This window comes from Rhinolophus sinicus, chromosome 1, assembly GCF_057876585.1.
Source record: "Rhinolophus sinicus isolate RSI-liver-muscle chromosome 1, RSI-T2T, whole genome shotgun sequence".
Taxonomy (NCBI): domain Eukaryota; kingdom Metazoa; phylum Chordata; class Mammalia; order Chiroptera; family Rhinolophidae; genus Rhinolophus; species Rhinolophus sinicus.
In genome coordinates this window covers 139298755-139321192 of record NC_142501.1, presented here as the reverse complement: position 1 = coordinate 139321192, position 22438 = coordinate 139298755, and the positions used below count along the sequence as shown (strand labels likewise).

The window sequence follows — 22438 nt, the reverse complement described above, 5'->3', positions numbered from 1 at the left end:
CTTTGTGTGCCTGGCACTATGCTAAGCACATAACATGCATTATCTTATTTATTTCTTATAACTCTACACACTAGAGATATTTTTTTCTCTACATTTTATAGCTGAGAAATAGGTTTTAAGGGGTGAAGTAACTTGCTCAAGCTCATATACTAAATAAGTAGCAGAGACAGAATTTAATGCATGGCTGAGTCCACAATTTTAACCCCAATGCTACAACCTTCCCAACATATCTTGTTAGTTGCATGATTCATTTTCCTTCACCTTAGGAAGAAGATGAAGGAATCTACAGGAGAATTCTCATCCTTATTCTCTTGTTCTGAGGACACATAATAAATGGACTCAAACAGGGATCGACCCCAATAGAATGAAAAATATCATCTGATTCATTGCTGGCTGTGCTGGTTACTCTCTGTTTTCCCTTCTAGATTGCTCTCCGCCTTTCTCTGGCCTGTTCTGTGACTCAGAAAGGCAAACTTTAGGACTGTATCACAGATACCTTTGCCCTCTGATTTCTAGTTCTTTCCCCATAACTTCAGTCATAGGAAGGCTAGAATGGGAAATCTGAGTAAGACAGGACAGAGAGGTTGAGGTATTTATTTCCTCTGCTCCCGTAACGCTGAGGTGCGGTTTGGGCAGTCTCTGAGTTCCTCTCAGCCCTATTCTCATGGCTATATATTTTCTTAAATTCTGTGGCAACAATACCTTCTCAATGAACTTGAGACCTACGGGTAGTAATAGCTTCCTGTTGTTGCCAGCCCCTGGATGCTTCACTGACACTATTGGTTTAGTTAATATGGTCCACACTTCTGTAGATGGGGTCTTCATTGGCATATCTAATAAATAATACTAAACCAATAATAATAAATGCCTTAATAATAAATAAATGTCATCTCTTTCCTTCTGGGATCCTATAAAATGCATTGGGTTATTCTCATTAGTTTAAAAAACAAAAACAAACAAACATTGTTAGACAACTCGTGACTATAGCATTGTAGTGCCTTATAAAAATGGGATGTCTGTTTCATTTCATGATCACGAACTTCAGCACATTGCAGAGAAATCTTTCCCGGTGGAAACTGGGGGAGGCATCTTTAATCTTTTGGCAATTTTACTAAGGTAGTAATATGAAAGATAAAGTAATTTTTATTGAATGTATAAGCTTCAGTGATGGATCCTTAGTAACCTATCCATGTCTAAACATCATTGGAGCCCATCTGGGATTAAGGCCCATTCAAGTTGGAGCTGCCTCCTAGTAATGAAATTTTAATTGACATTTTGATCAACTAATTATATTTCTCAATTACTCTCACTATTTGATTCTTACTCAAATATTTCTCCTGCTGAGTGATTAAATATCCATATTGTCCCAGAAAAAAAATCAACTCAATTTTTTTCAGCAATATTGGTCACTAACTATCCTCAGTTTTTCACTCTTCAGAGGGTCCTAGCTGAAAGCTCATTAAGTCTCCCATAATAACGAATATTTTAGCCATTCTTCAATGTAGCTGAGAAATTTTATGGTCTGAAAAATCCTCAAATTTTGTACCAACTTTTCTTTTTTAATAAATCACAAAATTGAGTCTTTTTCCAAGTATTTTGCATGAGACCTCCCTTTTTTTTATTACATTCTTTTCCACTTTATGGTAATATCATCCAACAACAATGTAAAACTTTTGTAGACCTCCATTTATCTTTTATTAATTATTGACTCTAGAGAGAAAATGTTTGTGGACCAATGCTCAATATTGATTCTAAGTTATAAATGCTGTCAGGGAGTTCAATAATAATAATAATAATAATAATACAATTACTATTTATTGAATTCCTACTATGTGTCATGAAGTGTTCTAGACTCATATATCATTTCATGTAACCCTTATAGCACTGTAAACATTATTATACCCAATTTATAAATGAGGAAGCTGAGCCTTAAAGAATTTATGTTAGATGTTCAAGTTAAATTAATTTGTAAGTAGAGGCATTAGAATTTAATCCAGAGTCTTATTCACAAAGTTTTTGCTGAGCTTAACCACTGCATTCTAAAAATTAGTTTATGCAAAGAGAATTTGATGGCACAGTAGACAGCCATCTTAAATCTATTAAATAGAACAGTCTTCTGGCTTCTAGCTCAACCCACAATCTTATTCTTTTTTTTTAACATGGATATCACTTTTATATAATTTGATATTAATTTTAAAGAAACAAGAGAGATGGCCTTCTGCGATAAAGAAGAGAATAATATATCCCCATGATCACCTATTTTGATGATATGGCTTTTTAATTTCATTATAAACAGTATCAAGGCTGGCCTCCACAGGAGATTGTTCTTTACAGCTACATTGAAAAAAGTGGTTCAGTATTAATTACATACAACTAAAATCACGTTTTTTGAACGGCATTTTCTAACAGCCAAAGGCCTGTGTTACATAATTGCACAAAATAAGTCACCTAATTTAGTTAATTTTGCCCTTAATTCTTTCTGCCAGGGAGACATGAAAGCTAAGCTATGAGATTGTCCATGGAGCCTTCACCATGCTTTTTAAGACACTGGTTGGATATTGCTACACCTGCTTTGATCATTTTCCATGCCTAAGTGTTTTGTGGAAAACTTTAGCGCCTCCGTGGAGATGGAGTTTGTTCATGCCTTGGAGAAGATTCAGAACTGACTGCTGAAGTAAATTTTGACTTTGTCAGCAGGACTCAGGTGGCCGGTCTCCAGGGTGGGTGTAACCTCCCATTCTAGTGGGCAAGGCAGCCACAGCAACAAACATTTATGGAGCACATCCTTTGGCAGGCATCTTGCTAAGTGCTGGTTGAGCTCCTTGAACGCCAACCCTGCCATCTGCTCTCCTGATTACACAGCAGAAGGCTTCTGTAGCAGCCAGCACTGGGCAATCCTAGCCTCCTGGTCTGCAGTAGAAAGTACAACCTCCGGGGGCTAGCTCTTCATTTCCCATCAAGTGCCCAGGTGAGAGAAGTGATGGTTAAGGGAGATCATTTACACAGTGTTCATCCCTTTCACTCCTCTAAGAATCTGGCATTCTATCAAATCATCAGCTTGGTCCTTTGCAGATTTACCTCCACCAAAGTACATTTGATTCATGACCTTGCTTGGTTTTCCTTTTTAAATCAGCAGTCATTATAAGCAATAGCCATTTGGAATTTCATGCTGCATTTACTACAAAAAGGCTGAAGGTATAAACACAGCAATTACTTACTGAGTACCTATGATGCACCACACACAGTGCTGGGTCCTTGAAGTTGTAGCCTCTGTAATTGCCCCCGGGCTTGCTGTGCAGTGGGGTAAAATGTGGTCTGTGAGGCGGGAATTTTTGTCTGGGAAAATCAAAGAAGTTTCATTGAGAAGCTAACATTTCAGCTGGGTTTGGAAGCATGTCTCAGGGTTTTCCAGGAGAGGATGGTGGGAAAGATAGAAGAAACTGTGAGCTAAGGATGGAGCATGTGTACAGGCATATTATCTCATGGAAGGACCAAGAGAAGGGGTGAAATTTGGGAGCATATAGTGTTAAAGGAAAAAGCTGGAAACGTTGAAGCAGCCAGATAGTGAAGGCCTTTGTAGATCATGCTAAGGAGTGTGGGTTTCATCCCAGTCACTGGAAGATGTTCCAGAGAGAAATAAACGGTAGAAAGGCAGTTATGTGAGAGGGAAAAGGAGTCTTCTTTAAGCCAGCAGGAGGGATGAAAGCTTGTGCTGTTTAATTCAAGAGGCAGTTCTGTGATGGCATTTATGTAGAGACTATATTTTTATGGTTAATTAATTAAAAAGCAAGATTATTATTTATTATATCTGCCAGTTCATCTAAACTCTTATGTACGGCATTGCATTACATTGAACTGCACTGTGCTAAGAAAAACTGTGTTTCCACTGAGGAGCTGAGGAGAATTAAATTTAAGGCTCAATCATAGCTATCATTTTGGGATTTATTTAGGGCATTTATTATGTCCTGAATTCCTATTCAAATTTTATTGTATTTTATCATTGTGTGGATCTTTTATTATAAATTGCTTTCTTAGTAAGATAAAGTAGTGTGTGAATAAATGCAACTAAAATTATATATATATATATATATATATATATATATATATATATATATGTATTATGTATATACACAATTACATTTTGCGTTTGCTTTTGGTTAGAGAGAACATTTTTCTAGTTCTTCTGGACCTCTCAGAAACGTCAGGTCAATAGTTTTCAAACACTGGTGTTCCATGTGGAAACCAGAGTCTGGATGTCAACATGGAAATATTTCAGCATGGAGATAGCTAAAATCTTCATGTGTGATTTTAAACAATTTTTGAGGAAAAAATATTTAAATGTTGGTATTTATTTTATTTGTTTATTTGTTTATTTATTCATTTTTTGATAGTGGTGTTTGGAAATCCTTGATCTAGCAACTCTTCCCAGACATCTAGAAGTGTGTGCTAAATATAAGTTGCTTTATACCAATGTATGGTTTTTTTCAGCTTATTTTTAAAATAGGTTGCTTAAAATATAGGCTGGTATCTTACCCTTCAGTGCACTGATCCAAAATACTATGCAGAATATGATAGGAAGATTCATTTTCTTATTTTAAATGAATGGAAAGTGACCATAAAGGGTCATGTACACATAATGTTTGGTAACCTTATTGCCCTAATTAATTCCTTCTCTCATTCTATGTATTTGCTCAGTTAACTGTTATTCTTTCTAAAGATTATTTAATCATTACTTAATGGAGATAGCTTTCCCTAAACTTCATGATTCAGTTACATAGGTTAAATTCACCTTATTATATGCTTTCATAGCATTTTGTACCAATGCCCTTTCTGTAGTTATAAGTTTACATTTATTTATGTTATCTTTTGCTTCACATCTATCTCCTCCAAAAGATTCCCTCAGGAATAGGGAGACTTTTTCTTTCTTATTGTTATATCTCTTACACTTAGCACAGTGCCTAATGGGGGCTCAAAAGAGTGTTGACTGTGGAAATGAGTGAGTAGACATATGCATAAAGGTATATAGTGGCACACTTTGCACTTACACAGATCAGAAATGGTAGGCAAGTGTTCTGGAATCCTAGTAAGCAGGGGAGTGATTTCTTTTCTCACCTGTTTCTTGTTCTTGAAAAAGAACAAGGTCTGAATCTCTCCTTTGGTGATCCATGTATGAGAAAAGATTATGTAGACTGTCTGATCTTTGTCTGAGATGCTGGTTACATGTAAAAAAAGAGTGACTGTTCACATGTCACAGCCCACTGCTCAGAATTTTAAGGTGGGAAGTATTGACTGAGAAGAGAGCTAATTTCACGTATGGAAGGGTAATGAAATAGGTCCTTTCCTGGCATATACAGCATATTAGAAATAACTGAATGAGGCGTAGTGCTGAGATTTTAAAAAAAGAACTGGGATGTTTTGTAGCTTCCCTGGCACATCTATTCTGTTTGGAATCATTGTGATGAAAGCTTTCAGGCATTTGATCTTCTTGGGCACCTACTCGACAGTGAGTCCTAACCACACACTCTCATGTGCCTCACAGTGGGAGTTACCTGTACCACTTTTTCACAGATACAATTATGTTATATCAGAGCAGGCAGTGTGCATGGCACAGCGGAAAGAGTATAGGTTTTTGAGTCAGTGCAAACTGAATTCTAGATCTGGCAGGCTTTATACTGATTAACTGAAAGGCTCTGGGCGGGTTCCTTATTCTCTTCAAGCTTTAGTTTCTTCATTTTAAAAATTACAATAATAATGCTTACTTTGTACCAATTATTAAAAGAGCCATGTCTGTAAAACACTTAACATATCACTATTATCATTATTTTCAGGATTGAATTAATATTTTAGAAAAAAATGATTATGAATCAATTGAGAAATATACTAGAAATTTTTCATAGGTATCCTGGAAATCTTAGTAAACTGTGCCAGATAATAGAATGATTAATTGAATGTAGAGTTATATTTAAAAACTAACAAACACGTATCTGACATTCTTCGCTAAATACCATTCAGGAAAATATTATTTCCTAAGGCTATCAGTACTTAAGGAAATACACTCTCTTTTGTGGACCCAAGGGTTTCTTTAAAGGCCAAGTAATAATAAAAAAGCAATGGAAAATGTAGAATATGCGGCTTTTGGAATATGTAAATGCAGGGCAGAGCAGGGCAGATTGAGAGCTACCCTGATAAATGTCCCTGGCCTCAGGAGGAGAGGAATTTAATTGTTCACAGAAACTTGCCGACTAGGCTGAGGTCCCCATCCTGTTGGGGCTGCTCAGGAGCAGGGAGGGCGCCCTCTGATTTCTTTGTCCTACACGCAGTATCTTGCACTGAAGTTTGGCAAGGACAGGGTCAAGTGGAGCACACGGAAGTGGAAACCTGTGAGGAATTGGGGGGTTTGGGCTACAATTTCTATTCAGTATGTGGCATAGGGTCAGAGGAGCCCTCCTAAGGAAAGGACCTGAGGGCTGGCCAGGTAGAGTTGTGGGTGGTGGCCACGTTGAGTAGCAGTATTTGAGAGAGGGACCCGGGAGAGTAGCTCCAGGTCTCTGTTTTTCCACCTTGAGCACTTGGTACACCACCTGGGCACTAGACACCTGGGCATTGTCTTGAAGAGCAATGACCATCACGCCTTTAGGTAAATTGCTTGAAGTGGGTAAAGCCTGAATTTCTCCTGAAACGTGGAATCTACTTCCATAGTGGTGATGATGCTGGGATTATTTGACTGAGGCCCAGTAAACTTCATGTATGTATGGATAATGAGATAGTCATTTGCGGGCCTTTGCATTGTATTCTAAACAATTGACTAAAGCATACTGACTGTTGAGATAAGAGCTGGGAAGGAGATGCGTAGTAGCTTCTCTGGTACATTCGTTTTGTTTGGAGTCTTTGCAATGCATTTTCTTTTGTTGAAGAAAAATGACTCATATTTTCTCCTTAGTGCTTGAGTTCATGGACCAAATTCCCCAGGGGCTTTTCCCATTAAAAGAAATAGAATGTAGCAAAAGTAAAATATTACCAGATATTACTACGTTTTAGACTTTAATGTTTTATTTTGGTGCTTTTGTTACCTTTGTTCTCAGTTTAGGTGTTTCACGTTTGTATTCCTGGCAAAAGTACCCACAAATAAAAGAATATAACCTGCCTCATGGAGCTATATATATTCTCTATAGCCCTGTGTATTCATTCCTAGTGCTTTTTAATATATCAAGTTGACATTTCTGATGGTGATTAAAATGACATGAATTATATAAGATAAACCAAAGTAAAATGAAACCCAGAGCTAAAGGCTCCAATACATCATAACAGTAATTGGCTAACCTATTTTAGAAACCATCCAATCTTCAAGGTCCAGATCAAATGCCACCAGCTTCAGAAATCCTTCTCTTCCCTCAGTAAGCCAATCACCCTCACCCCAACCCATTGTGATTTCCTAGCTTGCCCTTTTTCCTTCTTCCCTCGCCTGTGACTATACGTTGGGAAGTAGAGTGAGAGAATGTAAGAAGAGGCGCGAAAAGAAAGAAAAATATGGTAGTTAGAAGAAACGTAAGTTTGTTGGAAAGTGCGTACATCGCCCCCATTCTTGTTTTCATGGTAAAGTTTTAGAAGTTAAAAACATTGGTTCTGGAGTAAGTCCCCTGCCTATGTTCAAATTCCCACTCTGCTTCCTTTCTTGGTGACCTTGAAATGATTTAATCTCTACTATTAACAGAGTCTACCACATCAAATTAAGTGACGTTGGGTTCCTAGCTCAGAGGACATGTGCTTAATTAGTATTTGTGGTTATTAATATTATTATTGCTAGTAGCTGCTGTTTGCTTTGCATGCATCATTCTATGGAAGGCCATGTCCAAACTGCTTGGAATAGGGCGGAGACAGCCCAGCCTGGGAATTGGTCAAAGGCTTCATTTTCCAGATGGTAGAACCAGCTTCAGGCTCCCCAAACAACTCGGGAGGGTGTGCTGGAACCTGTCATATCTGGACTTCACCTGACAGTTGTGCGCTTTCCTGTTGGCAGTCCTCCTCTTGCCCACACTAGGCCTTACTAGGGGGGAGAATATGTGAAAGGGGGAAGAGAATTTCTTCTCTTCTTTGGCCTCCTAGTTGTTAAGTTTGCTTAGATCTGAAGAGAAGAATCGTGTTAAGTGTTTTTGGGGTTTAACTTTCCTGATTAGAACTTTGTTTTCTCCAATACTAACAAAATGGATTTTCTTTCCCCCTGCCCTCTCTTGTTAATAGGGTGCTGAGAAAATTTTGTCAATGAATGAATCAGGAGAACTGCAAGACCTCTTAACCAAAATTGAGGTAATTGTGTTTTTAGCAACTTATTTTTAGTAATCAAAATGTTAAACGCGTTCTGATTGTAATTGAGTTTTCCTAATTGCATTTCCCCATGTTCTTACAAATATGTAACAGGATACATGTGGTAGTTTTAATTTGATGTCACCTGCCATTAAGTTTGTTCTGGCTAGAGTGACTAGCTAGAGTGTGAGCGTCAACTACTTCATAGCATTAGGTGAAAATTTCAGTCAGCTTTTATTAGAGCTTAATTCTCTGTGATAGAGATGACGTTGATGAGGTGTTTCAACTCACTTCTCTTAAAACACATTTAAATTTTTTTATTTAAATTATTGTAGTTTTCTCACGGACCAGCTCATCCAGCATTTCTAAAGCTCTCACAAAAAGTTATTTGTCCAAAAGTGCACATTTTAATTTTGTTCCTATACTGATTAGTACTGCATCAGAGAAATACTTATTTGAATATAGAATGTACATAATCAATATGTAACTTGAAAGCCCTTAATGCCTCTCTGTTAAACTATTTTGTCAGCCTATTTCTCTCTCTGTATGGAGGAAGATCATATATTTTATCATCCAAACTGGGACACTTTGTGAGTGAAAGGGGTGCATTAATAATTATTCTGGGACAGCAAACATGATCAGGGCTTTCCCAAGCGCACCAGGCAATCTGGTTACCTGGTATCTATATGCCCCTACCAGATCGTCAGGATCTAGTCTCCTTTGATGACCTTGTTTCCCATTCTCTACCATGCCTTGTGCAAGCTTTTCTGTCTGCTGGAATGCTGTTGTTCCAGTTCTTCATTTCCCTCCACCATCTTTTAGGCCTATGTGCGGTATCACTTTCCCAAATCATTCCCGATCTCTCCCAGCTTTGAATTCTGGTTACCTTTCTTTTTGTTGGGTGCTTGCTTATTGAAGTCTTTTGATTTTTGTGTTACTCTTCTTTGCCATGTCTCAAATGAACTATATGCTCCTTGGTTTTAGGCATCATGTTTTATTCAATTGTGACCTTGTCCAGAAGGACAAACATAATGCGGGTGTGTACTTGATATTCTGAAACTTCTTTCAGCTCAAAAATCTGTATGGATAGAGTTACTTCTTTTCTTATGTACCTATACTCTACTCCAACTCCATTAATTTGGGTTAATGTGTATCTTTTTATTTAAGTGATTTAACTTGGTTAATGTGTAGTATTATTTTCTGCACACTTTTATAATTTATGTAAATGATGTTATTGAATATATTTAATGTTGTTGCAAATTAATTTGTCTAAGCACTATGCTTTTAGGTACCATTTATATTGCTGTGAGAACAGTGAATCTATTTCTTCTAACGGCTGCATAATTCTTTATGACAGCACTGTTCAATAGAATGTTCTTTGCTGATGAAACCATTTTCTATCTGTACTATCCAAAATAGTAGCCACTGGCTGCATGTAGCTATTGAACTCTTAGAGTGTGGTTGGTGTGACTGAGGATGTAAATTTTTAATTTTATTTAATCTTCCTTGAATTAAACTTAAATTCAAATAGCCACATGTAACTAGTGGCTCCTGTTTTAGACAGTGCAACTCCATGAAGTCCACCATTTTTTATCTACCCACTTTTCCGCTGATGGACAGACACTCAGATGTCCTCTAACTCCTTCCGTCAAACAAACAGTGCTGTAAGGAACAACCTTGAATATGTTCCCTGTGGATTTCTCTGGGAGTAGAAATTGCTGGATCAGAGCTTATGCACATACTAGGTTTTCCAGGTAGTGCCAGATGGCTCTCCGGAATGGTTGCACCATTCAACACTCCCTCCTATAGACAAAGAGGTTTTATATGTTCCCACATTCCTGATAATTATCTTACATTTTTCTCTGATTTACAGTTGTCTAATTTTTGCCAGGGTAGTAAGTATTGTTTTAATTTACATTTTTCTGATTGCCACAGAATTTGGACATTTCATTGTATGCATGTTAGATTTTTACCAATTCTTCTATACATTGTGTATTTTTATACCTTGCTCATTACATGCCTTGGGATTGCCTTTTTGTTGTTGTTGATTTTTAGAAGGTCCTTCTATATTCCAGATATTAATTTTCTGTTGGTTTTAGTTATTACAATATTTCCTTCCCTTTTTTCAGCTTTTTTCACAGTGTCATTCATCCAACAGAAATCCTCTAAATCCAAGCCATCATTTTTTCTTATGTTTTATGCTTTTGAACTTTTATTTATGGAATGCCCTTCCATCTTAAGGTTGAAAATATATTGTCCCATGCTTTCTTTTATTAACTTTGTAATTTTTCACACCTAGGTCATATAAAATCCAATTCCATTTTTTACATATGGTGGGCTAACTTCCCAACATTACCTACTAAAGAATCTATTATTTCTTTATTGTTTTGTTGCACCAATTTTATATTATAGTAAACCCCTTTATTTACTTGGGTCATTGTCTAAGCTCTTTAGTAAGTTCCACTGATTTATTTGTTTCATATTGTACAAATATCATACTGTATTTATTTCTGTGGTTTGATAACAACCTTTAGATTCTTATAGGGTGAATCTCCCTCATTAATCTTTTTAAAGATTGATGATTGACTTAGCTATTCTTAGGCTCTTATTCCTTTGAGTCTGTAATACTTTAATTCTGCAGCTTGATTAACACCACTATGCTGTATTAACATAACCTTTATCTGTCAGCTCAAAGAATTTTAGAAAGAAGATTTTTTTCTCTCATTAAACCTGTCTTCATTCTACCAATGATGTAAATAAGGCACAGATATGAGTATTTAAGACTATTCTTAATGTGGTAAAGAATGGCATGGTATTGGCTTCTAATGCTACAGGAGTTGTTAAGTGCTATAACTCTGTTGGGCTGCTTTACTCATATAACAAAATTGTTGGAGAATTTGAAGCCATCTAAGAAAGGACTGAACTCTGCCTGTGAAGAGGGCTGGGGTTTAAGGCAAACTAACCCAAGTATTCTCCCTCCCGGGAGAAGTACCATTCAGGGTGATGGCCCCTCTCAGTGGGGGGATGGCCATGGCATATTCGGAGACTACAGCCTCAAAGCACCACCTGCTCACAGGGGAAATCAGTCCATGTGCTCAGTCTGCCTTCCTCTGAGATCTGAACATCTTTTTAAGTAGGTTTATGGCAGTATATCCCATTGGTTCAAGAATCAGACTCATACATTCAGGCTTGTACATTTCATATAAGCTACAAATTTCTTCTGTGTCTGCATTTTATTCATTGGCTTCTTTCCCAGCTCTGCAAATTGAGGATGCTAGACACTGTAATTATCAAGTAAGAGTCTGTTTATTGGCAGCTTGGTCAAACAGAGGTGTTTATTAGGCTCTTAACAAGCATTTGGTGAATTAAATTTTTGAATATAGTTTAAAGCAATATACATAGACAAAGCCGAACCACCCAAAGATGATTATATGTTTTGTGTACTCTTTCACAATTTGTTACATGGATTAAGTCTGCTTCAGATACAATGTGGGTGGTGAGGTTTATGCTCACAGAGACTCAGATAAGTATTTCCTCTGTGGTAGAATACTTAAAAGACTTTCAAGCTCTTCTGGAATAGGATCGGAGGATCTGAGGTTAAGCATAAGAAGTGCATCATTTCCTGGTGTTGAAGAAGACACTGAAGACTCTTGATCTTAGCATCCTATTTCTATATTAGATAACAGAAAAAACTCTTTATATTTCCGAAATATGGGTTTTTGCTACAAAAGAAATCAATCTATCATTTATGAACTTTACCCTTTTATCCTTGTCTTTTGAACCTTTGTTAGACATTTGGGACTTCCTGTGTACTTCAACTCACATGACTGCAGTATGGAGTGGGCCTATTCAATGATCTGGGGGTGGGGCTAAGAGCAACCATTAAGAGAACAGAGAAGTACCTGGTTCACTGCCCCACTGTCATATCCCCGATGTGTTGCACAGTTCCTGGCAAGTGGATACCCAGTAGACTTTTGTGGGATGGATGAATAAGTCTCAACCATTGAGTATCTATTTTTTAATTAATTAATTAATTAATTAATTAATTGAAGTTTATTGGGGTGACAATTGTTAGTAAAGTTACATAGATTTCAGGTGTACAATTCTGTATTACCTTATCTATATCTCACATTGTGTGTTCACCACCCAGAGTCAGTTCTCTTTCTATCACCATATATTAGACCCCGTTTACCCTCTTCTAGAGTTTCCCTTCTCCCTTACCCTTTGGTAACCCCTAAACTATTGTCTATGTCTATGAGTTTTTGTTCTTTCAGTAGTTTGTCTTGTTCTTCTGTTGTTTTCAGTTTTATATACCACATGTCAGTGAAATCATATGGTTTTCTACTTTTTCTGACTTATTTCGCTTAGCATTATAATCTCAAGATCCATCCATGTTGTCAGAATGGTACTATTTCATCTTCTTTTATCGCCAAATAGTATTCCACTGAGTATATATACCACAACTTCTTTATCTATTTATCTATTGAAGGACGTTTTGGTTATTTCCATGTCTTGGCCACCATAAATAAAGCTGAAATTAGCATTGGGGCACACTTGTCTTTATGGATAAATGTTTTAAGATTTTTTGGGTAGATACCCAGGAAAGGGATTGCTGGGTAATATGGTAATTCTGTTCTTAATTTTTTGAGGCACCTCCACACTGCCTTCCATAACGGCTGCGCCAGTCTGCATTCCCACAAACAGTGTATGAGGGTTCTTTTTTCTCCACAGCCTTTCCAACACTTGTTACTATTTGTCTTGTTGATGATAGCCATTCTAACTGGGGTGAGGTAATATCTCATTGTGGTTTTTATTTTCATTTCTCTGATGAGTAGTAATGTTGAGCATTTTCTCATAGGTCTATTTGCCATTTGTTTGTCCTCTTTGGAGAAATGTCTCTTCAGGTCCTCTGCCCACTTTTCAATTGGATTGTTTGTTTTTTTGTTGTTGAGTTGTATGAGTTTCTTGTATATTTTGGGTATTAGCTCCTTATCAGAGGCACTGTTTGCAAAATTCTCCCATTCAGTTGGTTGCCTCTTTATTTTGTCGATGGTTTCTTTTGTTGTGCTGAAGCTTTTAAGTTTGATATAGTCCCATTCATTTATTTTAGCTTTTACTTCCCTTTCCTTTGGAGTCAAATTCATAAAATGCTCTTTGAACCCAAGGTCCATAAGTTTAGTACCTATGTTTTCTTCTATGCAGTTTATTGTGTCAGGTCTTATGCTTAGGTCTTTGATCCATTTTGAATTAATTTTGTTACATGGTGACAAATAGTAGTTCAGTTTCATTCTTTTGCACGCGGCTTTCCAATTCTCCCAGCACCATTTATTGAAGAGGCTGTCTTTTCTCCATTGCATGTTTTTGGCTTCTTTGTCAAAAATTATTTGTCCATATTTATGTGGGTTTATTTCTAGGTTCTCAATTCGATTCCATTGGTCTGTCTGTCTGTTTTTCTGCGAAAACCATGCTGTTTTGATTATTGTTGCCCTGTAGTACAAGCTAAAGTCAGGGAGTGTGATACCTCCAGCACTGCTCTTTTTTCTTAGGATGTCTTTGGCTATTCGGCGTCTTTTGTGGTTCCATACAAATCTGATGACTTTTTGGTTCGATTTCTTTAAAAATGCCATTGGGATTTTGATGGGCATTGCATTAAATCTGTATATTGCTTTGGATAATACGATCATTTTAACTATGTTGATTCTTCCAATCTATGAACACGGAATGTCTTTCCGTTTCTTTGTGTCTTCTTCAATTTCTTTTACCAAGTGGGGTTCATCCCAGGGGCACAAGGATGGTTCAACACATGCAAATCCATCAATGTGATACATCACGTAAACAAAATAAAGGACAAAAATCATATGATTATGTCAATTGATGCAGAAAAAGCATTTGACAAGATACAACATCCATTTATGATTAAAACACTTAATAAAATAGGTATAGAAGGAAAATACCTTAACATAATAAAGGCCATATATGACAAACCCTCAGCTAATATCATAATTAACGGTGAAACACTGAAGCCCTTTGCTCTATGTTCAGGAACATGACAGGGCTGTTCCCTATCACCTCTGCTTTTCAACATAGTGTTGGAAGTCCTCGCCAGAGCAATCAGGCAAGAGAAAGAAATAAAAAGCATCCAAATTGGGAATGAAGAAGTTAAATTGTCACTCTCTGCAGATGACTTGATGCTATATATAGAAGACTCTAAAGACTCCACCAAAAAGCTATTATTAACAATACACAAATAACAGTACAGTTGCCGGCTACAAAATCAATGTACAAAAGTCCATTGCATTCCTATATACTAATAATGAAATCTCAGAAAAATAAATAAAAAAACAATTATTTTGCAATTGCAACAAAAAGGATAAAATATCTAGGAATAAACTTAACCAAGAATGTGAAAGACCTATGTGCTGAAAACTATAAGACATTTTTAAGTGTATCTATTTTTAAAAGCCCTTTACCAAGAATATGTGAACAGAAAGAGATGAAAAGGAAGATGATTTTTCACTCCTTTTTTTCTTGAATTCCACTCCAAATGGGCATGCCTCTACTCAAACCACTATTCAGAGGAGTGGCATTCTGTAGATTCAGTATTCTGTATGCTATTCTCAATCAAGTCTGCATTGTTTCTCACTTTGCTGGACACTGGAACACTAAAGGGCGACCCGTAGATTCCTTAGTTGCTTGAAGGTCAAAGCTCTTTAGTTGACCTTTTCAATGAAAGTAGAAGTCTGTTTTGTTGCTAATAATAATGACTGTGGTTAATTTGTTATTCCTCCTTCCTCCAAGCTGGACCACTGTCTAAGTTTGGGGGCATTTCTTCACTCATTTTCCATTTTACCATAAGGACAAAACTATTATATCTATGAACGTGCTGTATTTAGGACATAGCAGCATTGAATATAAGACAGCTCTTTTCTTCATAAGGAATTCTTTAAGCTGGTACCAGAGTTCCAATGTAACAAAAGTACCAAGGAGATGGCTAGGAATGACTGAATTGTTTATTTTTATTAGAAGAACAAATGGAGTAGATTGTACTGGCTGATGCAACGGGAATGGGGTTCCTGGAGGCTAATGGAGCACTGTTGGAGCTTTAGTGGGAGGCTTCAAGGCCCACTCTTACCCCACCCCCCACTTCCGCTTTAGTCATAGCATTTACACCTTAACTCTTTTACATTTGGGAATCCTACGTAATATATTATTTGGGAAAAAATGGATGTAAATAAAGGTTGAAACTACTGTTGAAGAGAAAAGACCACGGATTTTGCTCTTGAAGAATTCTCCGTTTTCCAGTTTTCTAATTCTCCTGTGGCCTGAACATTTTTTTACTGATTAAAAGGCTTTGTTTCCTCATTTGTAAAATGATATAGTCTCTATTACATCAGGTTGGTGTGAGAATTGGATATAGACTCTACAGACTATGTAAGCCATCCTTTTCCTTTTCCAAATTTATGGCTGAAACAGCTCATTCTTCTTGAGAATGGAAGTGGCCTCATGATCTTTCTAACACTGTGCTTTAAGACATCAGAATTCACCCATTAATTGAAACACATTTACTCTCCCTTTCTCACAGTGGCAAGACCTTAAACCAGAAGACTAAGTATAGAAGAGATGTTTAAATAAAATGACTATAAGAATGATAGAAAATGGTTGTGTCATGTGACCACAAGCAATTTAGCTTGAGGTAGCAGTTAATAAAAATCCATTCAAATAAGGATTTATTAATGAAATAATAGCTAACAATGACTAACGTTACTGAGTGATTACTATGTGCCAGGCAATATTCTATTCACTTTACGTGAATTAACTCATTGATTTCTATCAACAATCTTTTGAGTAAAAGACAGATCTCACAATAGCATTGCATGGATTCTGACGACATTATTTTAGGATGGTCTTGGTCCATTTGTGATTCCCTTTAAAAATGACAGTTTAGCTTTTAGTAGTTATATATTAGTTTCATTTTAAGAAATTTATTTGTTCTGACTTGTGGATAAACTGTTAAGAAACAGCAGACTCATGATACTAGTTAATTTAACGTTTCATATTTTGGCCTTTTGAGAGTAATCTTTGTCGGTCCTGTTGCAGGCCTATGATGTAAAATAATGTTTAATTTTGTTGAGTTACCAGTTTGAATTCTGTGTGTTATGAAGCTGGTTTTTGGAGTGAGTGACATAGCTAGTGAACGAGGCTTGGGACTGCCTAACACTCACTATTGATTCCATTTTGTTGTTTGTCATCACAAACATATTTTCTGGGACAACCATATGCTATTCAAGAATTTGGTTATTCACAAATGTCTTGCATTATAGCAGGAGTTAATATTTGGCTAGTGTGCACTGATGCAGCTGTACTAGTTATTGAAAATATTAAAAGATAGATGTTTGTCCTGGTTGTTAAGATAATTTATGCTGGCTGGTAAATAGCTGCTGTCTCAAGATACCCAAACATCTCTCCTCTTCTCTGTCAACAACTCCCCTATAAGGGTTGCCAGATAAAATGTAGGATGCCAACTTGCATTTAAACCTCAGATAAATTATGTTTAAGTATATCCTATGAAATATTTAGCACATACTTATTTATACAAACGATTATTTGTGGCCTATCTGAAATTCAAATATAACTGGGCATCCCATATTTTTATTTGCAAAATTTGACAACCTATTTCACTTGGAACCCAGACCTATTCACAGGTCAGCACTAATGGATGAAGTCCTGGACTTTGTGGTCCTGCAGGTCTTTTCTCCATCTGTTTTGACTGGTTGGTGTTCTGCTGTAAAAGTCATTCAATATTTTTAATATAACATTATAGCATAGCTCTAATAAATGTCAAGGGTCTATATTCTTTCCAAAATTTGATGAGAATACCATTTTTTACTAATTTCCTTATATTCTCTTTCAAACTACATTCTGTTTCTATCACTGGATTTATGTTTACTCAAAGTTTTTTTTTTTTCCTAAAGACATTTTAATATTATGCAAAATTATAAGTCCAGTATACCATTTTTCTGTCAATTCTTGCACAAAGAAATGATAAAAACTCACCTATAACTGAGTTGCTACATACACACAAACTTTTTGGAAGAGTTTTGAGCCTCTGCAAACTTGATAAAGTTCCTTGTTTGTGTCATTCAGATTGGAAGTCATTACTTTCATTGTTATTATTATTATTATTTATATGTGACCCAAAGAAGAACAAAATGCACAATTTTTTTAAATTAAAATTTATTGGGGTGACAATGGTCAACAAAACTATGTAGGTTTCAAGTGTACAATTCTATAATACATCATCTATATATTGCATTATGTGTTCACCACCCAAAGTCAGTTCTACTTCCATTACCATATATTTAACCCCCTTAACCTCTTCTACCATCTCCCCTCCCTCTCTATCCTCTGGTAACCACCATTACTTTCCATCAAAGTAATTCTGTGCCACTGAAAATGAACTATTACATTGATTTTGCCATCTCCATATAATAGCTAAGTCAAACTCTAATTACAAGTAAATCTTGCTATCTACAGAAAATGCATATCTGAAAAGTGGTCTGAGAATATATAAAATTTAAGGCAATCATGTCCTTACTGTTTGTTTCCCAAAGTACACCCCACGAGGTAGTAATTATGATAGAATTATAGAATTGTGGTTGTTTCCTGGGGAAAGGGTTTATAGTGGCAGGTGCAGGGGAAATGATGGGTTAAACCAGTTAATCAGGTTCCTTTTCAGTGGGATTTTTTTGAGACTTAGTATGTGCAGTTGTGAATCTCCAGAGAAAAGCTATATGCTAGTGTAAGTATGTAAAGCATGTTTGTCTGAGTGTGTGTGTGTGTGTGTGTGTGTGTGTGTGTGTGTATGGAGCCACATTTCCCAGCCTTATTTTAACCATTATTCTTGTTACAAAGCCACACTTTCAACCAGCAAATTCCTATTTTGCAAGTTAGAAGCTTGGTATTCACTCACTTTTCTTTTTGTATGCATCTTATAATGGCTCCTAATCTCCCCCAGATGGATGCCACTAGTGGGCTCCAGCAAAGATTATGTAAACAAAAAAGCAAATAGAAATGTGTATGGGTAATTTTTGAAATATTATCCTCAACACACTGCCTCTTATTTTCATTCTACTATTAGGATACTTTATCTTTATTTGAGGCAGAGAGGCTGATAGCTACTGTGTGAAGTTTTATGGACTTAGGTAAATGTCTTAAGGTTTTAATGCTTTTCTTTAAATACAAAATGAGCAAAAAGTTGCTTGACTTATCTGCTTTACAAAAGGGATCTGTGCGTGTGAAGAGTTGGGTGAATTTGAAAGTGTTTTTTTTGTTTGTTTTTTGTTTTTTAAACAAAGCACTATTAAATGGTGCAGTGTAATGATGGATCTCCAGTTTATAGTGGCTCCTTCACATTTCAGCCTTTAGTTTTCTGATTTCCCAGACTCACTGGTAGTGATACTATTCTATAAACAAAGACATAAAACTGTTAAAAGAAACTAGAAAGTTACAATATTTTCCTTTAAGGCAAATCACCATTTCCTGAATTGTTTGGTTTGAAAGCATGTGTTTTCACATAAGATTTCTTGAAGTGTATGCCCTTTCATATAAAATGCACCAGGCTTTACAAACTAAACTCATGCTATTGACAGCCATCTATGAGGAAATGAAAGGAACTTCAGCTAGTTTTTCCTGAGTCTAACATATACAGAGGGTGCCAAAAAAATGTATACACATTTTAAGAATGAAAAACTGGATTAAAATTGTAATACTCAATGTATACCCATAACAGAAGATGAATAAAAGTCATGCTTGACGTCTGCAATTACAAGAGACGCTAAGAATGGTTACCATCATTGTCCAGACACTTCTGATTACGGTGAACTACTGCTTGAGCAACGCTGACCAAAGTGTCCATTTGTATACATTTTTTGGCACCACCCCTGGTATTAATGGTACGTGATTCCAGTCCCTAGCCATACAGTGCCAATATTATTTTCATGTTCCTCTACAGTACAGAAAGACAGGAAGATTGACTGGGTTGTTCATGCTGGCACATGTTCTTTTCTCTCTTTTCCCCCTGCCACCCTTTATAGAGAGTGCAGCATCCACACGAGTGTCCCTCCTGTGGAGGCTTTGGCTTTCTTCCGTGCTCCGTGTGCCATGGGAGCAAGATGTCAGTGTTTCGAAACTGCTTTACAGACTCTTTCAAAGCCCTGAAGTGTACGGCTTGCAACGAGAATGGTCTTCAGCGCTGTAAGAACTGTGTTGGGTAGGGGGGCTGCTACCCAGGGAAAGCCTCATTTTATTAACTGAAGGTAATAATTTGGTTTATACTTTTTTAAAAAAATTGTCATGTTTGTGGATTAATCAATAAACTTTGTTTATTATACTTGTCTTTGTTTCGATTTTTGCTGTAACCATTTCATTGACTTATTAAATAAAAATGTCTATTTAACAACTACTATGTGCCAAGCCCTGTTGTAGACCTTGGTTTCTAATTGCAGTTATCCAGTTCCATTCCAGGATATCCAAAGTCTGACTCCTTAAATGTGTTTGGTTTTCTAAAGAAAAGACAAAGTATATCTAAATTGTGCCTATGGCAATGTTACCCTATTGTCTAGATGAGTTAATTAAACTCTCTAGATATATAAACACATTTCTATGTGTGTTCCAGCTGTAGGGAAGAAGAGAGCTCTTGATAGGGGGAAGGAATATGATCATATTTATTCTTGGACAGTAGAATTTTTTTAAGCTGTAAGATAATCTTGGAGCTGATAATGTTAATGATAATTATCGGATGGATTTCTTGGTGATGATACAAAAACTGTCTGAAGACTTATCTGGATTTATTTATTTATTTATTTATTTTAAGTATCTGATTTGTGCTATTGTCACAGAAAGCTCTCAGAAAGGCTGCTATTTCTGTCCCCTTGTGCTGGACACAGAGAACTACACAGTTTGAACCCATAGTAGGCAACGAGAGCAAAGTGGACAAAAAGAAATTTTGCTGTAATTATTGGCTGATGCCTACCTGTGCACACGTCTGTACACTGAGGAATTCCTTTAACAGTGATTTTCAATTACCTTCACAATATTTGTGATAAGGACATCAGACTATTTTATGCCTTGGTTTTATGAAAAGCTACAAATATTTACCAAGTACTTTCTTACTAGCCAGGCACAGTGTAAATTATAATTTCTGCTTTTATAGTCCTTACCCTCTAAGAAGGAAGTAGGTATGAAACAAATAACCATAAGCAGAATGAGATTTTAAATACTGATTGGTACAGTGTGCTATGGGAATGCATGGCAGGAGGACAACCTAAATGAATTAAGAAATTGTAAGAAAAGACTTTGTTGAGCAACTGATATTTAAAATGAGACATGAAGGGTAATTGGAAACTAGTTAGTCAAAGAGCAAGAGGAGTAGTGCTTCGGGTAAAAGAATAGCATATGTGGAGACTCCAAAGTCAGAGAAAAGTTGTGTGTTTGAGGAACTGTAAGAAATCCAATATGGGGAGTTATCGTCTGGTAATAGTGGAACAGTTTATAGTAGACTCAGCCTACTGCTAATACCACATTTATCTTGACCAAAATAGTGAAAATTAAACAACTGTTCAATGCATTGGAAATCAACTGAAAAAATAGAAAGGGGCAGGACCAGATTCAATCACTAGATGACGGGAAACAAAATGAACCCCGCCTTTATCAAGCGAGAACATTTCCTAGTTGTACTGAATATAGCTCATAAAGAAAGTGCAAACTTACTGATTTGAAAAAATAAACATTGGAATTTGGGGCTGCAGTATGCCTGGAATTAAATGGAAAATTCTAAGGAAAAAAAGGACCAAAGACAGCGGAGTCGCCATATCTTCTCATTAATTCCACTCAAACCTTTGGCTGATTCCTAACCTATGCAGAGTAATAACCTGGGACCAATTCCAATGTGCAGGAGTTTTCTCCATAACACCAAACAATTCTCCAACACCAGCTGGGTGTCCTATAATTCAACTCAGTTCTGAAACTATTCACCTGAAGATAGTGTCAAATCCCACAGGATAAGGACTCAGTTTAATCATGTGCCCTCCTTCCCCATATACTTCTGCTGCCCAGGTTGCTACCTGTACTTCTGACCACGTGGCTATAGATCATAACCCCTCCTTGGTTCGGATAATTTGCTAGAGCAGCTCACAAAACTCAGGAAACATTTTACTTACGAGATCACCGGTTTATTACAAAACAAGATAATTCAGGAAGAGCCAGATGGAAGAGATGCCTAGGGAGAAGTATGGGGAAAGGTAACAGAGCTTCCATGCCCTCTTCAGGATTGCCACTCTCAAATTTCCAGGTGTTCACCAACCAAAGCTCTCAGAACCCTGTTCCTTTGGGTTTTTGTGGAGGCTTCCTTACATAGGTATGATTGATCAAATTGTTGCCCATTGGCTGTTGATTCAACCTCTAGTACCTTTCCCCTTCCCAGACATCAGAGTGGTACTGAAATTCCAACCCTGGAATCACTTCGCGGTTGGTTCTCCTGGCAACCAGCCCCCATCCTCAAGTGAGTTCCAAAACCACCTCATTAACAACAAAAGACACCTTTATGTTTTCATCACTTAGGAAATTCTGAGCATGTTAAGAATTCTATGCTTGAAAAGGGATGAAGACCAAATATATATTTCTTTTTATAAGTCACAATTGCACAGAGAAAAGATGTAGCTGAGAAACCAAAGAGTTGAGCAGAGATTTCAGTAGCTGCCCATGTTGCAAAGTCAGTGTTTGGAGTTCAAGTGGTAAACACATGAATGTTTCCTTGAAATCTCAAAAGGGGCCTATCTTTAGAGTAAAGCCAAGAGTTAAGGGCTATGTTGTAGAGCTAAGGGAAAAAGAAAAAAAAAAGAAAAAAAGCATACTTTTCCTTAGAAGGCCTAAAATCTAACTTCCATGGTATCATGACTACTTAGAACAAAACTCAACACTTGAATGAGGAATAGAAAGGAACTTGTTGAATATGAAAATCTACAGCTAATATAATACTTAATGGCAAAGTATTAAATACTTTCCCTTAAGATCAGGGAGAGTGCATATATGTTCACTTTCATCACTTCTATTCAACATTGTGGTGGAGTTCCTAGCAATG

The 22438-nt window shown here is 36.7% G+C and overlaps 1 protein-coding gene across 1 annotated transcript in view; it reads left to right on the top strand.

Annotated features, from left to right (window-relative positions):
- The window catches only part of GRXCR1 (glutaredoxin and cysteine rich domain containing 1), a 115492-nt gene extending 95836 nt beyond the window's left edge, over positions 1–19656 (top strand). Inside the window, exons 3-4 of the mRNA XM_019741005.3 lie at positions 8239–8304; positions 19395–19656. Coding sequence (XP_019596564.1) covers positions 8239–8304; positions 19395–19574 — 246 coding nt within the window. The 3' untranslated portion in view covers positions 19575–19656. The remainder of the gene's footprint in view (positions 1–8238; positions 8305–19394) is intronic.
- The last annotated feature ends 2782 nt before the right edge of the window (positions 19657–22438 follow it).